This window comes from Peromyscus eremicus, chromosome 2, assembly GCF_949786415.1.
Source record: "Peromyscus eremicus chromosome 2, PerEre_H2_v1, whole genome shotgun sequence".
NCBI classification, from domain to species: Eukaryota; Metazoa; Chordata; class Mammalia; order Rodentia; family Cricetidae; genus Peromyscus; species Peromyscus eremicus.
In genome coordinates this window covers 7,582,290-7,602,869 of record NC_081417.1, presented here as the reverse complement: position 1 = coordinate 7,602,869, position 20,580 = coordinate 7,582,290, and the positions used below count along the sequence as shown (strand labels likewise).

The 20,580-nt window shown below is 42.2% G+C and overlaps 1 protein-coding gene and 1 pseudogene across 1 annotated transcript; one reads left to right on the top strand and one right to left on the bottom strand.

The window, feature by feature from the left end:
* The first annotated feature begins 2,125 nt into the window (after nt 1–2,125).
* On the top strand, nt 2,126–3,160 carry Mos (MOS proto-oncogene, serine/threonine kinase). Its single transcript, XM_059255635.1, has one exon. The coding sequence runs from the start codon at nt 2,126–2,128 to the stop codon at nt 3,158–3,160; it is 1,035 nt and encodes a 344-aa protein (XP_059111618.1).
* Nucleotides 3,161–9,819: 6,659 nt separating this feature from the next.
* LOC131904454 (thioredoxin domain-containing protein 9-like) lies at nt 9,820–10,520 on the bottom strand (annotated as a pseudogene).
* Between the last annotated feature and the right edge of the window lie 10,060 nt (nt 10,521–20,580).

The following is a 20,580-nucleotide window of genomic DNA, read 5'->3' as shown; positions in this document are numbered from 1 at the left end:
GCCGAGTCATGCTTTCACCAATACCTTGCATTTGGGGTAAATAGTAAACTGGACCTTAGAAATGAATTGTTTATGAGGTTGTCTTAAAACTGAAACTTGCAAAATAATAAATTGCATAATAATATATTTTATGTGATACCCAGAAGTTTGAGGCACCCTGTTACTCTTACCCTCCTAGACTTCACAGTTCAGAGTTCAGAGCTGTAATTTTATCTATGTGATAGCTATTGAGGAAATATGTGGTGTAATTTCAGTAGTCTTTTTTTTTTTTTTTGGTTTTGGTTTTGGTTTTTCAAGACAAGGTTTCTCTGTGCAACCCTGGATGTCCTAGAACTTGCTCTGTAGACCAGGCTGACCTTGAACTCAGAGAAATCCACCTGCTTCTGCTTCTCGAGTGTTGGGATAAAAGGCGTGTGTGCCACCACCAACCACCTCATTTTGGTACTTTTAAATTTTGCCACACTCACTATTTTTCCTTTTTTATTTGGGGTTTGGCACAATTGCACTAAATGAGGATTCTATTAAAATGCTCTACAGTTTACATTTTTAATATTTTTCTCCTGTTCCTCTGTTCAGAACTACCCAACTTTTATTCTCCCAAAATATTTATTTTAATAATTATTATTATCCTAATTTCTTACATAGAGCATTGAGATTCAAAAAATTAAATATTATGACCAAGGTGACAGACTAAACGATATTATTACCATCAAGTAGAAACTTGGAGTTGTATGAATTTTGAATTGTTTATAGAAATAGCTCTCTTTTATTAATTTGCCTTCTCAAAACCTGTAGTTCTAAAATTAGAAGCACATAGCTGTCACATAAAAAGTAGTCACTTGTCACCTGTAAGAAAAACAAAAACCAAAAAACTTTACCAAGCAGCTGAAAAGTGTAGTGTGGTAGTGTGTAACCTTCATAATTAAAAATTGTAACTTTAGTGTCATTGATCCAAATAGAATCAGTAATACAAGTTAAACTACACACACCTCCTAAGTTCATCAGAGGGAAGAATTCTGATACTGTATTGAATGACACTTTCAGAGATTGTTTTGAATGACAGAGTAAGATTGTTGTTCTCTTCTTTTCCCCCAAAAATATGGCATGAAATGAATGCTTTATTACAAAAATCAGAAAAGATGAATCTGTGGTTTGGTGGCCAGACCCTGAGTTTATGTTCAGTATCTGCTTTTCTATATTGTAGATGGATCCCTGTGATTCTGTGCCATGTCTGTTTCTCCTGGTTTTCCTATGCTTGCTGTTATTTACAGCTATGGTCATCACAATCACATCAAAATCACTTTTCCTCCCTGCAACTCTGTGTTAAATTCCAGTCACTTGTTGGCTGTGGTCTAGAATCTGTCTTGCAAGCTGGGGGTGACCTGACCTGAAAGGAAGGACAGGTAGGAAGTCAGGGTGTTGCTAGGAAGTCTTGTTATCTTGCTGTAAAAATCGAATACAGCATCAGAATTTGGCTCTGATGAACTTAGGAGGTGGTGTGTGTTGACTTGCATCACTAATTCTATTTGGATCAATGAATGATATCAAAGTTACAATTTTTAATTCTTATGAAGGTTGCATCTAATGATCTTGGCAAGTAGTTCAACAAATGTCTGCTGTTTGTATGGCAGCTCTTGCAGCCAATAGCTGCTGGGAGTGATTTAATGCACCTGGAGACCAGCACTAACAATCATTATAGCCTGAAAAGTGCACCGAGTTCACTGTGCTTTTTTTCCTCCTCTTCAGTCTAAGGACCGACTAATGCTCATCAGATGGTGTTTGAAAATCGTTCTCATTGTATCATGATTAAAGACATAGTTTAAAGGAGAGGTGAGCCCTGAGGCAGGCCAGTGCTCTTTAACCAGTGAGGGGTCGTTTTCCTAAGAACTCCCTTTAACTATGAGAGAGCAATGGTTTCATCTGAAAGAGACTGCCACGCTTCATCTTCCCCCACCCCCATCTCGCTGAGTGATAGCGCAGATGTGGCTCGTTTTGAGAATACAAGGAAGGAGCGAAAGGGGTTAGGGCGAAGGCAGGAATCTTCAGCCATGCTTCCAAACTCCTCCCGGTTCTTCCTAATCATTTCTCCCTAGTGCTCCTGGTGCCTCTCCCACTTGAAGGTGTGATGCCATCGCCCCTAGCCCTGTGTCGCTACCTCCCTGGTGAGCTGTCGCCGTCGGTGGACTCGCGGCCCTGCAGCAGCCCCTTGGTGGTCCCGAGGAAGGCAGAGAAGCTCTTTCTGGGGGCCACTCCTCCTCGGGCCCCGCGGCTGCCACGCCGGCTGGCCTGGTGCTCCATCGACTGGGAACAGGTATGCCTGCTGCACAGGCTGGGCTCTGGAGGGTTTGGCTCGGTGTACAAAGCCACTTACCACGGTGTTCCTGTGGCCATAAAGCAAGTGAACAAGTGCACCAAGAACCTACGTGCATCCCAGCGGAGTTTCTGGGCTGAACTCAATATTGCAAGGCTGCGCCACGACAACATAGTCCGGGTTGTGGCTGCCAGCACGCGCACGCCCAAGGGCTCCAACAGCCTAGGTACCATAATCATGGAGTTTGGGGGCAATGTGACTCTACACCAAGTCATCTATGGTGTCCCCCGCTCTCCGGGGCCTCTAAGCTGCAGCAGAGAGCAACTGAGTTTGGGGAAGTGCCTTAAGTATTCCCTAGATATTGTAAACGGCTTACTTTTCCTCCACTCACAAAGCATTTTGCACTTGGACCTGAAGCCAGCGAACATTTTGATCAGTGAGCAGGACGTCTGTAAGATTAGTGACTTCGGCTGCTCCCAGAAGCTGCAAGATCTGTGGTGCAGGCAGACGCCCCCTCACCACATAGGAGGCACCTACACGCACCAAGCTCCGGAGCTCTTGAAAGGAGAGACCGCCACGCCCAAAGCCGACATCTACTCTTTCGGCATCACCCTCTGGCAGATGACCACCAGGGAGGTGCCTTACTCTGGCGAGCCTCAGTGCGTGCAGTACGCCGTGGTGGCCTACAATCTGCGCCCGTCGCTGGCGGGGGCCGTGTTCACCGCCTCCCCGACGGGACAGTCGCTGCAGCGCATCCTCCGGAGCTGCTGGGAGGCCCGCGCCCTGCAGAGGCCGGGTGCAGAACTGCTCCTGAGGGACCTGAACGCTTTCCGAGCGGCACTGGGCTGACTCCGTCCAGCCTGTGCTGAGATCAGCTTTTTGTTTCTGTTTATTTTTAAAGGATGTTGTGGAAGAAAACATGCCCCTAGGGCATATTTTTAGAAAATAAAGTTACTGAGAACTTCAACGTGAAGTGCTTTTCCTAAGACCCCATGGACATCACTGATGGAAACCAACCTTTATGGTTCTGTGTCCCCTTTCTGGGCTCCTGGACTACTGTATCATCTCCATAATATTGCTGTAGTCGGATTTGTTACTGAATGAAAGAGAGAGAGAGAGAGAGAGAGAGAGAGAGAGAGAGAGAGAGAGAGAGAGAACATGACTGCTCCTAGTATGGTGAAGGACATCTGGGAGAGTCCACAGTGGACATGACCCTGAGCCATGTGTAGAGAGGGAGTAGGGGAAACTAGGTGCGGCAGCCAGGAGGCCCCAAAGAGGAGGGATAACCTAAATGGCTGGATTATATAGGGAGGGGCCACTGGAGGAAAGACAGCCCAGCCTCTGGGCTGGAGAATTTAGGGAAGGAGTGGGGTGTTCAACCAGGAGAGCCCTGCAACAGGTTGGGAGGAACTGAGGGATACTGGGGAAACTAGCTGGCCAGCGTACGCTTTGATATGTTAAACAGGCACCTCAGCCTTTTGTCCAGGGTTTGAAACCTAACAGTCACTGATAAAGTACCAAAAAAGAATGCCACTATAGACACGCCACATTTTTTTTTCTGTAAATTCTCATGTGTCACATCTCCCTCACCTAAATTCAAGCTTCAGTTTGCCTGCAACAAAACAACAAAACCAACACTTTTTGTTTGTTTGTTTGTTTGTTTGTTTGTTTTTTTCCAGACAGAGTTTCTCCGTGTAGTTTTGGAGCCTGTCCTGGAACTCGCTCTGTAGCCCAGGCTGGCCTTGAACTCACAGAGATCCGCCTGGCTCTGCCTCCTGAGTGCTGGGATTAAAGGTGTGCACCACTGCCACCCGGCAAAATCAACACTTTTTAAAAGAATGATTGGCCGGGCGGTGGTGGCGCACGCCTTTAATCCCAGCACTCGGGAGGCAGAGCCAGGCGGATCTCTATGAGTTCGAGGCCAGCCTGGGCTACCAAGTGAGTCCCAGGAAAGGCGCAAAGCTACACAGAGAAACCCTGTCTCGAAAAACCAAAAAAAAAAAAAAAAAAAAAAAAAGAATGATTGTTTTCTCTTCCAGTCCATAAGAAAATATCATTTGCAAGCACTTTCACATAAACTTTACAAATTGAAGTAAATTTTTTAAGCAATAATATTCTAAATGATTTGTAATTGCTTACATTTGAACATTGCCATGAGCAGAAAAGGTGCAAAAAAAAAAAAAATACTAGGTGTCTTTTGCCTCAGATTTGAGCTCAAAAGCAGATGGCAAAATGAAGTTGTGCTGTGGGATGTAGCTAGAGTTTTCCTTCCTGGCCCACGATCAGGGCAAATCTCTGTCACCCGCCAGTCCCACAGCCGCTCAGACCCGACCAAGTAAACACAGAGACTTACAAACTGTATGGCCATGGCAGGCTTCTTGCTAACTGTTCTTACAGCTTAAATTAATCCATTTCTATAAATCTATACCTTGCCACGTGGCTCGTGGCTTACCGGCATCTTCACATGCTGTTTGTCATCGAGGCGGCTGGGCTCTCTCTGACTCAGCCTTCCACTTCCCAGCTTTATTCTCCTCCTTGTCCCGGCTATACTTCCTGCCTAGCCAATGGCCAATCAGTGTTTTATTTATTGACTAATCAGCAACACATTTGCCATACAGAACATCCCACAGCAGTGGGGACAGACAGAAGCCCAGTAAAGAGTGAGAACTGAGTTAACGGCAAAAGACCAGTGAAATTGTATTGCTTTTTCTAGAAGTCAAGATACTGAGTATTGTGTCTTGATGGGGTTTAGAGAAGGAAGTGGTTGGCTCCAGTCATTGGAACAGCATTGGCTTTCTCTTAGTGACAGCAGTGTCCATTGTGGAGGGAGCCCGCCCGGCAAGTACAATGGCTGGGAGAGTTGGTGGCCCATGCTTGGGGAAGAGGCTGTGTGTACTGCCCAGAGAAAGAGGAGGCAAGAGACAAGGAATGTGTGTGGTCCTTTGGTTCTGTTTTGGGATGAAGAGGTAAGTTTATTTGTAAATGAAAGCTGAAGAGGCAAAGATTACTGGTGAAGTTTTAAAAGTCAAAGAGATAAAAGATAGAAGCTATGGAAAGATTGTAGTCTTGGAGAAAAGGGACATCTCTCCCAGGATGAGAGGTAAAAGTCGGGCAGGGCTGCTAGTGCAGGTGAGTAGGAAAGAGGCACTGTGGGGCTGGAGAGTTGGCTCAGTGGTTAAGAGCACTGGCTGCTCTTCTTCAGGTCCTGAGTTCAATTCTTAGCAACTACATGGTGGTTCACAACCATCTATAGTGGGACCTGATGCCCTCTTTGGCACAAAGTCATACATGTACATAGAGCACTCATACATATTTAAAAAATAAATAAATTTTAGGGTTGGGGATTTAGCTCAGTGGTAGAGTGCTTGCCTAGTAAGTGCAAGGCCCTGGGTTCGGTCCTCAGCTCCAGGGGGGAAAAAAAAGAAAGAGGCACTGTGGAAGCTCAAGGCTCTGGGCTTCTACTTCTTCTGTCTAGAGTGCTGGGTAGGAGGTCTACAAAGTGAATTCTGGTGTAGAAGTGCTTTTAGGGCCGGGCGGTGGTGGCGCACGCCTTTGATCCCAGCACTCGGGAGGCAGAGCCAGGCGGATCTCTGTGAGTTCGAGGCCAGCCTGGTCTCCAAAGCGAGTTCCAGGAAAGGCGCAAAGCTACACAGAGAAACCCTGTCTCGAAAAACCAAAAAAAAAAAAAAAAGAAGTGCTTTTAGGGGAAGCCAAAGGGAGCTGTCTTGGGCCAATGAACATTGATAGAATGTTGTTAACTCTGTCCAGGTAGCTATGGCCAAGAAATAGGTCTCTGGCTTATGATGGTTTGTCATTCAATTTGGGCTGCTACAACACTGTGACAGAGTCATTCAGCAGAAACTACACTTGGGTCTTTTCCTAAGCTATCAGTAGGCAGTCTGAACACAGAACCCCAGGTCCATTGCTTGGCAGAAAGAGCAAGGCTCAGCCTCCAGTCACAGTAATGGCTCACAGTTGCTGTGCCTCCAGGGGTCTCTGTGGTCATAGGTGCAGTGTGCTGACTGCACTTTTGGAGTTTTAGGCTGAGAACTGACCACAGATCTGAAAATATTTAGGAAAAGAATTGTATTAACTTGTACAAACTTCTCCACTTATTATTTTCAAAACAATACACTGTAACTGATATTTACACAGCACATCCACTAAACTAGGCATTGCAATCAATTGGCAGATAATTAAGGAAAACAGGATGTGTAGGCTATGTGCAAATACAGTACCATTTTATGTAAGGGACTTGTGAGGGTCCTGCATCTAGTCCCCGAAAGAACACTGAAAAATGCTATATTCAACAAATGTGAAAGATTATCAATACTTTATTATTAAGTAGGTTTTGTTAGATTAGATGATTTTGCCCAGCTATAGTCCAGGTTAAATACTCTGAACCTGTCTGTGCATGGGAGGCTATGTGAAGCTATGATATTCAGCAGGTCAGGTAAATTTTCAGAATGATGTTTTCAATTTACGACGCCTTATTGGGCCAAATGCCGGAGTAAGTTGTAGAGCACCTATACTTCCCTCCTCAGGGATGCATCTCAGGTAGAGTGTTCTAGAATGTGCACGACCCCAGCCTCAACTTCCAGAAATATAAAACTAATTAATTTAAAATATCATTCTTTCTGTTTATTTTAGCAAAAAGAACTACTGTTGGCAAGTCTTTTTTTTTTTAAAGATTTATTTATTTATTATGTATACAGTGTTCTGCCTGCATGTACACCTGCGGACCAGAAGAGGGCACCAGATCTCATTACAGATGGTTGTGAACCACCATGTGGTTGCTGGGAATTGAACTCAGGACCTCTGGAAGAGCAGTCAGTGCTCTTGACCTCTGAGCCATCTCTCCAGCCCCGGCAAGTCTTAAATACAATACATTAAGAAGGCTGCAATGGTTTTCTCTTTTTATTTATTATTTTTGTTTATCTTGTGGTGGCGCACGCCTTTAATCCCAGCACTCGGGAGGCAGAGCCAGGCAGATCTTTGTGAGTTCGAGGCCAGCCTGGTCTACAGAGCGAGATCCAGGAAAGGTGCAAAGCTACACAGAGAAACCCTGTCTCGAAAAACAAAAAAAAACAAAACAAACAAACAAACAAAAAAGGAAGGCTACAAGTAGAACAATCTTCTGTTCTACTGGGTTAAACTATGAGTCTAACTATATTGAATGCCTTATCCTCAGACCATCATCCTGCTACACAAGGTATATTTTAAAGGCATGAAAATCCAGAATTGACTTCTAAAAGGCACTTTGCCACAGCTGAGGCCCAGATGTCTTCCTTTCTGAAAACCATACCAAGTGACAAATGAACACAGAAGAATCAACTCTGCACGTTCTGTAATCCATGAACTTGTGAGACCCAAAGAAACTCCAGGATGTAGTGAGAGCCAAAGACTGGACCAATACCACAGGAAGAGTGCAGGGATAAGAGGGAAAGAAACCAGCCAGTGTGAGATAATAGAGACACCTGGAAAACCAGATATCCTCAGAATCAGAGCCCCTTGGGGAATGCAAAAGTGTGGGGTTGGGGATTAAGTCTGGGAACTGGATTAAGAGCAGAACTGTGCTGCTGAAAGTTGGTAGAGGAAGGAGAAAGAGGTGTTGCAGTGTACATCACTATAGCCAGACAATGGCAGTGAAAGACCCCTGAACATGAGAGGGTCACCTGGGAGCAGGGCAGAATATAAGAGAAGCTCAGAGGCTTCCTGAGCCCACTTTTTTTTTTTTCCAGAGAGAAAGAGAGAAATAGAGCAAAAGCTGTGGCTTCAAAGAGAAACCCTGAAGAAATGCCATGTTTGAAGGGAGCAGGCAGGTGAAGGAAGCCTTTCAGCTCTGGAAGACATGTTGACTGAGCTTGGGCAGGTGTCTAGGCTGTTCTGCATGCACTAGCCCAGTCAGATGACGTCATGCATGTCTGAGAAGTCAGCTCAGAGTATTTAAAGAAAGATCAAGACAGAATATGAAGACTGAGTCAGATTGTGGCAGGAAGAGACACAACCTACCAGTGATAATCCTTGCTCAGAGAAGTAGCAAATGGATGTTGTCCAGCAATAAGGACGTTATAAACAGACAAATGATGTAACAAAATACAACCAGTGGCCTAAATCTAAAGAGAAATAGACAAATAATCATAAAACCTTTCTAAACTCTGAGCTTTTTAAAAAGCTTATATTTATTTGGAAGGGTGTTGAACATGCATCTTGTGGAGGCCAAAGGGCAACATGTGGAAGTTGATTCTCTCCTTCCATCATGTGGGTTCCAGGGATTGAACCCAGGTCCTCAGTGCCATTGCCCACTAAGCCATCTCACCAGCCCAAAATCTTTTCTCCCTTTTTAATGTTTATTTATTTATGTTGTGCATGCATGCCTGTATGCCATGGCACATGTGTAGTGCTCAGAGGGCAAATTTTAGGAGTTAGTTTTCTCCTTTTACCTTTATGCAGGTTCCCGGGATGGAAGCTCAGGTCACTAGGCCTTTGGTTATTATGATCAATCCACATGAGTCTATTTAATGGGTAATAGGGATTTATTAAGATATAAATTGAGGAAATACACTCACGATTACAGAACGGAGTAGACAGCTGAAGTCGTCCTCTGATCTGACTGGGAGCAAATCCACCTCACAGGCAGGAGCGGGGAGAAGGGTCAGGTCACAGACAATGGCAGGAGCACCACCTCCTTCAGGCCCTATAGCCCAAGGTCATGGGCGAAGCAAATACCACTACATTTGGTGGCAAGCCTACTGTGCCATCTCACTGTCACAACTATTACACAGCTGTGCTGAAAGAAAACACCAATCAAAGCTGTAGGAACCTTGAGAACAGTAATGTAAACAGATTATTACTAGTGGGTAAATATAGAGGAGTTAGAATTTACCATCTTAAATAGTAACATAAAAAAAACCGAATTAGTTAAATGTGTGTCAACATTTAGAGAAAACAGAAAATTAAAAGAATTATAAAAAACAGGAATAAAGTCAAACATAATGAGTTTTAAAAAAGGAAAACAAATAGGTTTGTTGAAAAAAATCAACATACATACCACTATGAGAAAAAAAATCTCAACAGTGGAGAATACAGAGCAAAACGAGATTTTTTTTTTAAGTTAAGAAAAATGCTGTTTGCATAATTTTTGAAATAAAACTTAACACCTAGAATATATGACTTTCTAGGCAACTTACCCGAACTAGCCCCAACAAACACAGAGCACAAACTGACAGTTTATGTGGAATAAATATAGTTATTCAACTTCTAACCTACTTACCCTAGAAGACACACTTGAAAGAATAGCATTTATACAGAAACCTAATTAAGATTACTTTAAAATGGAAGAAGAAAGAAACTACAAGAGCTGGAGAGATGGCTCACTTAAGACACAAAGGCCACAGAAAACCTCGTAAGTTGTCTTTCCATGTGATGGGTCAGTGAGGAATGCTGAAATCTAAATATCAGATGGTCTATGTACCAAATCAATAGCTTTTAGAAAGCATGCTTAAATCTTAAGTAAACAGATAAATAAATGGTTTGCAAAGAACTAGAGCAAAATTGGGAAGATCCTGTCTCTTTCCTCAAATAGTTTTCCTTTCCAGCTCTGTGAAGTTTGTCCCCAACTTCTCCTGGCTCTGAGATGGTGGCGCCATTAAATTTTCCCAATGATTCATAATACTGGAACACCCGAAACTCCATTCTAAAGTTTCATAGTGAAGCCATCTGTATTCCCTAGGTCGGTAAATCTGACAGCACAATCCTGCATTTTCTGTCTTTTAAAAGAGCCGAGTGACTTTAAGTCACTCACAAAGAAATGGCACCCTTTCCATATTTAGCTTCAAAAATTCGGTTTCAACATGTTTCTTGATGAATATCTGTCTAGTATTTTACACCTGAATGTGAGGTCTCTGTGGAAATGGCAAACCACTTCTTCAGGCTCCTTCTCAAACAGAGTCTCTCTCACTAAGGATTTCTCTGTACTCCCCAAGTTTTTCAGAAAGCAGTTCTTCCTTCTGCTGCTGACCTTTCTGGAGTTTCCATTTTTGAGAGTCCCAGTTCACCTTCTCTCAATCTGATCCTGCTTCTAAATCCAAGTGATTTCCCAGTAGCTCAGCAGCCTGAAGGGACTGGTTCTCTAGGGCTTTGAGAACATGTCGATAAATCCATTACCTTCCATTTTTCTCAGTGGTCTTGGTGCTGGACTGTTAGTAATGCCTAAGAAGTGAGTGAACTTCAGCTCACGAAAACCTATGGGTACACACACACACACACACACACACACACACACACACACACACCACCTTCCCCACCCCACATTCCCCTCACCAAGGTCTCAGGCTCACAGCAGTTGTTAGGACCACAAACCAGCCATCACTTCCACATCCTCACTGACTGCAGCCCTCTCAAGATAGAATGCAATTTTTACCAAAGAGACTCAAAAAGAAAAATAAATGAATTCCTCTTTAACCTGACTCAGCACACACATATAACCAATGTTAGTTCTGGTAATTATATCATGATGGGATAGGATGCTAGCATTCATGGACTCTAAATAGAAGATGTACAGTAATCATCTATGTTATCTCTGCAACACTAAAATACTTTTCTGTGCATCTTTTAGATTTCTGGATGTTTAAATTTCACACACATAAGGACTGGAAAGATGGTTCAACAGTTAAGAGTACTGGCTGCTCTTCCAGAGGTCCTGAATTCAATTCCAGCACCATATGCAGCTTACAGTATCCAATTCCAAGGGATTTGACCAACTCTTCTGGCCTCTGTGGGCACCAGACACATATGCATAGGCAAAACACTCACACATAAAAAGAATTCACACACAAATATCAGCACAATAGCAATCACCTTACCAGAAATCATGGGAGTCATTCTCCCCAAATTTAGGAGCAATAGAATGCCCACTATGCTGTGGCTGTTTAGTATTTTTATTGATCAATAGTACTTAAAAGGAAGAAAATTTTAGTTTTGCAACTATAGCAAGGAAAAACAAATTCTGTTTGCAGATTCTTTTTTCAGGATATGAACCTGGGAGGAGGTGGGGGCAAAAAAAGAGCCAAAAAAAAAAAATCAGAAAGCAACAAGCACTCAGGAGGCATTGCTTCTGTCAGACTAAACACATCCTATAAAACCTGAACTGTGATAACACGAGCTAAGAGTGTGACTATGCCGGGCCACTGGGGGGAAAAATTATTTTTATAAAGACAGACACATGCAGACACACGGGAATTCTGGATGTGATAAGATGATGTTTGAAGACAGTGGAGAAAAGACCAGCTGGTTGTTTGTTTGTTTGAGACAGGGTTTCTCTGTGTAGCCCTAGCTTTCCTGGAACTAGGTCTGTAGACCGGGCTGGCCTTGAACTCACAAAGATCTGCCTGTCTCTGCCTCCTGAGTGCTGAGATTAAAGGTGTGTGCCACCACCGCCCAGTTAAGACCAGCTTTTTAATAAAATCGTCTATAGACATCTATGCAGCCAACTGGAACCAAAGGATTCATCCAGACTTCATACCACATAAGATACATCCCCAAAGGGTCACTTAAAAGTTAAAATATGAAGTTATGAGAAGCCCCAGAAGGCAGGTGTGAATTCCTTTAAAATATCAGAGTGGGGATGTCCTCCTAAAGTCATAAAGAAAACTTGATTTTCAACTGCAAGAAGGAACATAGGTGCATGGGAAAACATCAGCAGTGTTTTTAGAGCCAAGCTGGGCTCTGTTGGATGATGCTAGTAAAATTACAGATTGGTAGTAATTCCTGGAAAAACGATCTGGAAACATCTATTTACAATCACTTGGAAAGTTTAAGCTGTTATAAATACAGACCCAAGAACAAGTGCATTCTTTGCAGCACTTTTGTAGCAGCCAAAAGGAACTCGCAATAGGAACTAGCCATGGTTTATCCCATCACAAACCCTGTGCACTGACCACAACAAGCGAGCCTTTCACTTTGCTGGAAAGCCTTCATATTCTCAATTAAAAGCAAGGGATAAGACTAATGACTACAATGAACATGCTTTCTTTTGTAAAGGAAAAAGAAAAAAAGCAACTGTCTTTATTTGTATACAAACTCCAGAGGAAAACTGAAAGAGCCAGGATAAAGTGAGACTGTTCATTGTGTATCGTCTATAGAAATCTGAGAACTGAACCATATTTCCTGCTGAAAAAAATAATAAAATTTAATAGTAAAAAGTATTTACGCATAGTCAAAGACCTATTCCCTAAAGCTTGCCTTAAAACAGTTTCAGTACACCCTTCCACTGCCCTTCCCTTCCTCTTCCTTCAGCCAACAGGAGCTCAATAAATGTGCTTTGAAACCTGCCGGGAGCATCGTTTCTCTCTGACTGGTCCTCAGCAACTGATAGGGTCACGACATTTGAAGGAGAAAGAGACTGAGACATCTGGTCTCTGCCCGGTCCTTCAGATAAGCATGGCTGTTGTACTGTCCTCTGCTGCCTTCGTTAATCTGCAATCACCTTCTCTATTCTTGATGCAAATCCTCATTTCCTCCACCATCATGTCGGAAATGTACTATTATATGCCAAGAACTGCTTTACAGAAATAAATATTCACAACTAATCTATTGACTATCGCTGTTACTTTGTTTTTAACTATCAGGATACTGAGGCCCAGTGAGGACAACCTGTCACAAGGCAAAGATGGGAGTGTGACCCACACCCTGAATTATCATTTCCTCCACCTGGGATGGTGGTAGTGGCAGAAAAAACAAACTATTTTTAGCTTCATTATTTCAAGTGCTTAAAGAATGTATATGATTCATACAAAAATAATTGTTCAAATGTTAGGGTACTTACTATAAATGAAACAGAAAAGACACGTGAGAAATATGAGCTTCAAGGGGACAATGACCCTAGTGCAGACCTAATCCATGTCATCCCGTCACAAATCATTGTCATGTGTTCTTATATTCAAGCCTGTGTTACCAAATGTACACCCTCAACACCATCATGTGTGGAAGTGCTTACAGGATCAGATAAGAAGTCAGAGAGAGGCTGATGAAAATTTAAACTAAATTTAAAAAAAGAAAAAGAAAAATGGAAGCATAGATGCATCTTAGGGACATATTTCAACACGGTAACTCTAATCCTAATTCTGAACCATGCAATAAGTGTTTTGTTTTGTTGATAATCAATTTAATTTTACATGTATTGGTGTGAGGGTATCAGATCCCCTGGAACTAGAGATACAGACAGTTGTGAGCTGCCATGTGGGTGCTGGGAATTGAACCGGAGTCCTCTGGAAGAGCAGTCACTGCTCTTAACTCCTGAGCCATCTCTCCAGCCTGTTTGTTTGTTTTTAAAACAAGGTCTCACTATGTAGCCCAGGCTGCCTTCCTTTTCTAAAAATTATTTTACATTGTGTGTGTGTGTGTGTGTGTGTGTGTGTGTGTGTGTGTGTGTATGTGTGTGCTTATACGGTCATACCATGACATATGAGGGGAAGACAGAGGACAGCTTGCAGGAGGCAGTACTTCCTTTCTACTATGTGGGTTCTGGGGAGTGCTGCAAGCCACGGGAAAACGTAATGGAATTCAGCTACTATCACTTAAGAAGTCTTGGTGATATTTTAGCTTTTTTATATATATTAGCTGATTCCTACAGTGATTTTCTTGTAATGCTATGCGTGCTTCCAAGAACTCCTAACAGTGTATTTATCTAAAATACCTATCAAGCATCCAAGGCCAAACAAAACAACACCTGTCTCCTAGGTCAGGAGGATAGCTTCATTTCTTGTGCAATTTAGGGTGAGACCCTCCTCCCTTACAGCCTTACTAATAGACTCCTAATTTCTTACCTAACCACTTCTAGGAATATAGATTGAGCACATAAACTCCATTCTTGAATAACTGATCGTTAGCATTCATTTGAGTTGTAAAAGATAGACTGAGGAGGGCTGGAGAGATGGCTCAGAAGTTAAGAGCACTGGCTGCTCTTCCAGAGGTCCTGAGTTCAATTCCCAGCAACCACATGGTAGCTCACAACCATCTGTAATGAGATCTGATGCCCTCTTCTGGCTTGCAGGCATACATGCAGGCAGAACATTATATAAATAATAAATAAAAATCTTTAAAAAAAAAAAAAAAAGATAGCCCGAGGACCACTGCCTGAGGAAAATCCTTACCTACCTTTATGACCCCATAAGAATTCAAGCCTGGTGACCTTGCTCTGGCAACGGATTGCTATGGCTTTGGTTTATAACTGAACACCTCAGAGACTGAGGAGAACTGAGGTATAAGGAGAACGAAGAGAGGATATTGAGGATTTGGGTGGGAGAGAATTTCTGAATAGAGAACTGGAGGTCAGGATGGAAGATGAGGAAGAGCCAGATGGGAAAGTACTAGATGGGTAAGAACGAGATGAGAAGGAACTAGATGAGGCAGAACTAAGATGAGAAAATTAAGATAGAACTTAGAGGGGACGACAGATAAAGGTAGAGACAAATCAGGCAAGAAAGGCACTAGGCTTGAGTACAGAACTGAAGCTATCTAGATAGGATTTTATCCCAGAGGAATAACGTAGATGGACAAAGAGCTTGGTGTACCTAGATTCATTTCCCGAAAATAAATCTTGCTGTTCATAGTTTCTCTTCTGAGCCCCTGGAAAGTATATTATTAAGGCTGGTCCTTTAATAATATACAAGACGGGAAATAACTCAGGGTTTTTGTTCGTTCGTTCGTTGTTTGTTTGTTTGTTTGTTTGTTTTTGGAGACAGGGTTTCTCTGTGTAGTCCTGGTTGTCCTGGAACTCACTCTGTAGACCAGGCTGGCCTCGAACTCACAGAGATCTGCCTGGCTCTGCCTCCTGAGTGCTGGGATTGGAGGCGTGCGCCACACCATCCAGTGATAACTCGGGTTTTTAGTATTGGCAACAAACACTGACCAAGTGAGCCATCTCCATGGTCCCCCGCTGGCTTTTAGTTCACAACCCTGTCTCAGCCTCCCTTGGTGCTGAGATTATAGGTAAAGTGTCATCACCATGCCAGGCTTAAATATGAGTTCTAAGAAACAACCTCAGAGACAAACAAAGCATTCTTTTTAATTGTCTTGGTATATGTGAATCAACGCACTCACGTGAGAACCACTCTTTCTACACTCACAGGCTCCCTCCGAAGGGGAAAACATACAAGATGAAAAAGTCCACAAGCCGGGCGGTGGTGGCACACGCCTTTAATCCCAGCACTCGGGAGGCAGAGGCAGGCGGATCTCTGTGAGTTCGAGGCCAGCCTGGGCTACCAAGTGAGCTCCAGGAAAGGCGCAAAGCGACACAGAGAAACCCTGTCTCAAAAAAAAAACAAAACAAAAAAAAAAAACAAAAACAAAAAAAAAAAAGTCCGCAGTCGCCTAAGGAAAGGCAGCAATGGAAAAATAAAACAAAGTGAGCACACTGCTGAGTAGGGAATCAGATGACAAAGAGGGAAAGCTGGAGGGAATAAAGAGGGCCTCCGGAAGACATTTAAAGAGAAAGGCAGGAGGTTGGTCAACATGAGGGAGTAACAGTAGCCAGGGCCAGATGCTGTGCCCTTCCAAGAGAGGTCAAGGTGCGGAGCTTCCCTGACTGGGAAGTGGAAGCAGGTTCCCCCTCTTTCCGGAGCAGTAAAGCACAGGACAGACACTGTTCAGTCAGTCGCAAACATTTGTCAAATGCTGAGCAAGGTTTAGGTCCCAGAGAAACGGGGAGTCTTTCCACAGAACCCTCTGAAGAGTAAATCATATATGTTTTCTCTCATATTTTTATATTTTTGGTTGTGAGCCTAGCCTTTAACGGCTGAGCCATCTCTCCAGCCCTCTCTCATATTTTTTAAATGCCGTGGCAAGGGGTGCCTTAGTAGACCCTGTAGCCATCATTAATGGTCCACTTCATTGTGTCTTTCCATAATTATTCATAACGTGTGGCTATTGTGATTTTAGTCACATAAATCCTGGCCGAGGCTATTCTGTACACACAGTTAAGTTCGGTCTTGGTGTGCAGGCAGAGCGTTGTCCCAGCGCTTCTTTTGGTAGTCATGCTTTGGCTTCTACTTGTTAGCAGCTTTCTGGGGTGTTTGAGAAAGTTGCAAATATAGTCAACAACATATTTTCTACAGCATTACTATCCTGTATTGCCTTTAATTAACTTTGAACACTAACTACCAGATTCTTTAAACTCTCTGCTCTCTGAAAATTTCATGGATTCTTCCTTGTCTAATAAAATTTAATTTTAGCACTTTTTTTTGAGGGGGGGTTCTGAGACAGGGTTTTTCTGTGTGATTTTGGTGCCTGTCCTGGATCTTGCTGTGTAGACCAGGCTGGCCTTGAACTAACAGAGATCCACCTGGCTCTGCCTCCTGAGTGCTAGGAATAAAGGAGTGTGCCACCATGGCCTGGTCACTTTTAGCACATTTTATGGACCTTGTTTTAAACCCCCAGTTAGAGCAGCAATTGGAACTCAGCTCCAGACATTGGGAAGACCATAGTAGCTGAGTTAACCCTAACAGTTCCTCTACTCCATATCAAAATAATAATTATTATTATTGTTATTAAAAGGTAACAAAAAATGGTTTCTCCTCGACTGGGGAGGCACTCTTCAAGTGAAAAAAAAATTGCCCACATGGCATGTTAGCGCAGGCAACTGAAAGGCGGCACCAGGGGGCGCTCCTGGCCAGAGACAGGGCAGTCGCCAGGGGCTACAGGAGCATTTTCCTGAGCACAAAGCTAAGGTGGGAGATGCTGTGACCCCAGGAGCATGTTGTGAATACTGTGGCCTGCATACTGTCTACTGTAAGAAGCCTTCATTCCTAAGTATACTCAGGCTTCTAGAACCCTAAGGACAGAGGCTGGGTGTAGTCATACTTCTGCCTGGGAAAGGCCAGGAACCCCAAGAGTGAATAAAACATGCTTCCTGTTTTTAAAGAGTCTAGCCTACCACATCAGTTTCACTAAAACTATTTTTTTTTCAATAAATACTTTACATACCACATACCAAAATCATTTCCAGATGGACTAGAGGCCATATGTAAAACCTGAAGAAAATAAAATTGAAAGGTTATTATAAATTTGAAGACAGAAAAGATTTCAAAATATAAAAGCCATGGAAAAACTATAGAAGAGATTGCCAGGATTAACTACACAGTAGAGATGACTTCTGAATATCAAAATAGGGATAAAATACCGACAATGGACTCAAAGAAGTGTTTGTTAATATATGACAACAAATAAAAATGAAAACTCATCTTGACCCAAAAGAGAAATAAAAAAAAAACCTTGAAAAGCTGATTCAGAATAAAGGAAATGCATTGAGGGGCAAATGTGCACCACAGGAAAATGTCATCTCTCGTGTGTTTGAAGGTTTGCACATTAGAAACGAGCTCTCTTAAGAGACACGTGCACACGATTCTCAGTGCTGATGAGGCTGTGGTGACACAGGATCTCCTTTACATGGCTAAGTCACTACAACTTTTTGAAAAGCAACTACAAATTGGCAGTATATCAAGAATCCAGCTTTTGCTGGGTGTGGTCATGTCATATACAGGCCTCTAATTTCAGTATTTTTAGGAGGATGAAGGAGGAGGATTGTGAGTTCGAGGCCAGCCTGACTATATAACAAGGCCCCAATTAAAAAAAAAAAAAAAAAAAAAAAACCTAAAAATATTTTGTATTTAGTACTCAGTACATAGGCTTTGGGAAAACTGTCCTATGAAATACTATGCAATAACTTTAACTATGAAATAATCACTAAAAGTCACTTTATTCTGCCAAAATTTTTAAACAACATCAACACCCAAAATGGTCAAAGTAAATAAGTTTGTTCAGAATGTGATGGTTACTATAGTAACATAGAAGTGGCTAATTTACAATGCTGGACAGTGGTGGCACACGTCTTTAATCCCAGCAACAGATCTCTGAGTTCGGCACCAGTCTGTACTACAGAGTGAGTTCCAGGATAGGCAGGGCTACACAGTGAAACCCTGTCTCAAAACAAAACAAAAGGCTAATTTGCAAAGTGAATCAAGTGGGGGAAATATAAAACTAGTCAGTGTGACTATAATGTATGTTTATTTATTTACTTACTTGGTTTTTTGAGACACGGTCTTTCTGTTACATAGACTGACCTAGAGTTCACACTGTAGCCCAGGCTAGCCTCACACTCCAGCCTTCTGAATGTTGGAATTACTGGTGTGAGCCACCAGAGCTGTTTATACGTGGATACCACTGTTTCATTGTAACACTGAGGTTTAAACATAGTGTTCAGGCATGCTAAGCCATCTCCAACAGAGCCATTTCCCATCTCTTGGTTCTTTTTGTTCTTCTTGGTGGTGGTTTTTTTTTGTCTGTTTGTTTTATTTATTTTTGTTTTTGAGACAGGGTCTTATTATGTAGGCCAAGCTGGCCTTGAACTCACAATATAAACCAGGCTGGCTTCAAACTCACAGAGATCCACCTGCCTCTGCTTCTGTGGTGCTGGGATTAAAGGTGTGCACTACAATATCCTGTTGTGGGATATTTGTACACTGTGTGAAGATATTTGCTGTGATTGATTTAATAAAGAGCTAAATGGCCAATAGCTAGGCAGGAAATATAGATGGGACTTCCAGGCAGAGAGAAGGAAACAGGAGATGAATCAAAGCTCAAGAGAGTTGCCAACAAGAATGGAAAGAATTGACATACAGAATGAACAAAAGGTAAAAAGCCACATGGTAAAACATAGATTAATATAAATGGGTTAATTTAAGTTATAAGAGCTAGTTAGGAACAAGCCTAAGCTATAGGCTGAGCTTTCATAATTAATAAGTCTCCATGTCATTATTTGAGAGCTGGCAGCACAAAGAAAAGTCCATCTACAATGCCCAGCTTCTTTGTTCTTTTAATTCACAATCACAATAGAAGTTATTCTAAGAGCACCTATTTAAACAATAAATGAATGCTGGGTGGTGGTGATAGCACACGCCTTTAATCCCAGCACTCAGAGGCAGAGGCTAGCCTGGTCTACAGAGCAACTTGTAGGAAGACCAGGGCTACATAGAGTAACCCTGTCTCAAAAAATACATATATAAAGAATTACTTGTGCCACTATATAATAATAATGAACAACCTGAAAGAGATTTTAAAAACTAGTTTCATTTACAATACTATCAAAAAAATAAAATATTTAAAAATGAATTTGACCAAAGAAGAGAAAAACATGTTTCTTTGTTCTTACTTTCTAGAGACCTTATTAAGATATGATTCAAAAATGTGATTTTTTTCCCCTATTGAAAGTGTCTGTTTCAGTGGCTTTTGGTGTATCTAGAGTTGTGTAACCAGAATAGAACTGAGCATTAGAATTTTTTACCACGTTTCCCCCACTTTCACTCCATTTTACCCCCCAGCCAGCCTTAAGTGACCACTGACCCACTCTCTGTCTCCACAGAGTTCCCTAGTTTTGACATTGCATAGAATCGGATCACATAATGCACGGCCACTGTGACTGGCTTGTTGGACAGTCCACTGTCTTCAAGCTCACTCCTTTCATAGCATACCTCAGCATTCTGCCCCGTGAAGACAGCACATTTTATCTGTTCAGTAGCTGATGAGCATCTAAGCTGTTTCTACTTTGGGAGATGTTATGAATTATCCTGATACGAATTATCCTGATATGATCACCTGGACAAATGTCTGTATAGAGAAATATTTTCATTTTTATACATACCTAGGGCCTGAGTAATAACACTTTTAAAAATGTTTTTAAAAAAACATGTAAAAAATATTGCTTTCAAAATTTGCTGAATTGGCTTACAACCCAAGGTATATATGCCACTCTGAAAAGACCAAAATTACAGATAATAGGCATAGAAGGAAAAAAAAACTATTTTTCATTTTATTTCTTTGGAGAAAAAGAAACAGAGACAGAGAGTAACCAACCACACACACATGTGGTCAGAGAACAACTCTGAGGAATGGGTTCTCTCCTACCATTTGGATCTCAAAGATTGAATTCAGGTCATCAGGCTTGGCAGCAGGTACCTTGATGTACTGAGCTATCTCGTTGGGCCTAAAGGCATAGAAAACATTTTTTTAAAAGAATCATAACAGAAAACTTCCCAGAGTTAGAAAAAGAGATGCCAAGGAGACATTTAGGACACCAACTAGACAAAATCAGAAAAGAACTCCCCTCCTCGTGTTATAATTAAAACAAAATATACTGAAAAAATTATTGAGAGCAGAAACAGAGAAACATCACGTCACGTATCAAGGCAGGCCCAGCAGAATAACAGCTGGTGAAT

Coding starts and splice junctions, on each gene's coding strand:
- Mos (XM_059255635.1), top strand. CDS start 2,126: ATGCCATCGCCCCTAGCCCTGTGTCGCTACCTCCCTGGTGAGCTGTCG.